Source organism: Penaeus monodon, chromosome 30 (genome assembly GCF_015228065.2).
Source record: "Penaeus monodon isolate SGIC_2016 chromosome 30, NSTDA_Pmon_1, whole genome shotgun sequence".
Classification (NCBI taxonomy): Eukaryota; Metazoa; Arthropoda; class Malacostraca; order Decapoda; family Penaeidae; genus Penaeus; species Penaeus monodon.
The window spans coordinates 23,046,497-23,046,995 of NC_051415.1; the positions used below are offsets into that span (position 1 = coordinate 23,046,497).

General features: G+C 38.7%; 1 protein-coding gene across 1 annotated transcript in view; it reads right to left on the bottom strand.

Moving 5' to 3' along the window:
• Positions 1 to 499, bottom strand: part of LOC119592640 (armadillo repeat-containing protein 8-like) — a gene marked incomplete in the record, with an annotated part of 23,485 nt that overhangs the window by 16,450 nt on the left and 6,536 nt on the right. Inside the window, 1 exon segment of the mRNA XM_037941553.1 lies at positions 242 to 453. Within this exon segment, the coding sequence (XP_037797481.1) occupies positions 242 to 453 (212 nt within the window).

Genomic DNA, 499 nt, shown 5'->3' on the forward strand with positions numbered 1-499 from the left:
TTCACAGGTCTGTCCATAAGGTTGAGGCTATTTTAAAACCTTTTTTCTAGAATTATTAGATATACCCTTTTCTCATCATAAAATAAAATCATGATTATATTGAGCAGGTATTCATTATTACATTATCTATATGCAAATATTAGTCACAACACAAACTACCACAAAGTTATGTCCAAAAAACACAACTTTCTTATTAAGGCTACAATCACATGCACCACAAAGAACAAGAGCGCACACAAACCCTGGATACCTTGCATGCATGAGCAAGGATGTTGGCAACACATTCCTGGTTGCTAGGAGGATGATAGCCATGTTGTATAAGAGTTGTTAGGAGTTTGTGGTCCCAGGCAGGAGGTGGGGGTGCACAACCCTGCCGATAGACTGATCGAAGGCAACAGAGAACCATTGATGTATATGCGTTGGCTCCCCCTCCTCCACCACATGCTTCAAGTTCTGGAGTTTGGAAATTAAAATTAAACACTTAAAATTTATGATAGAT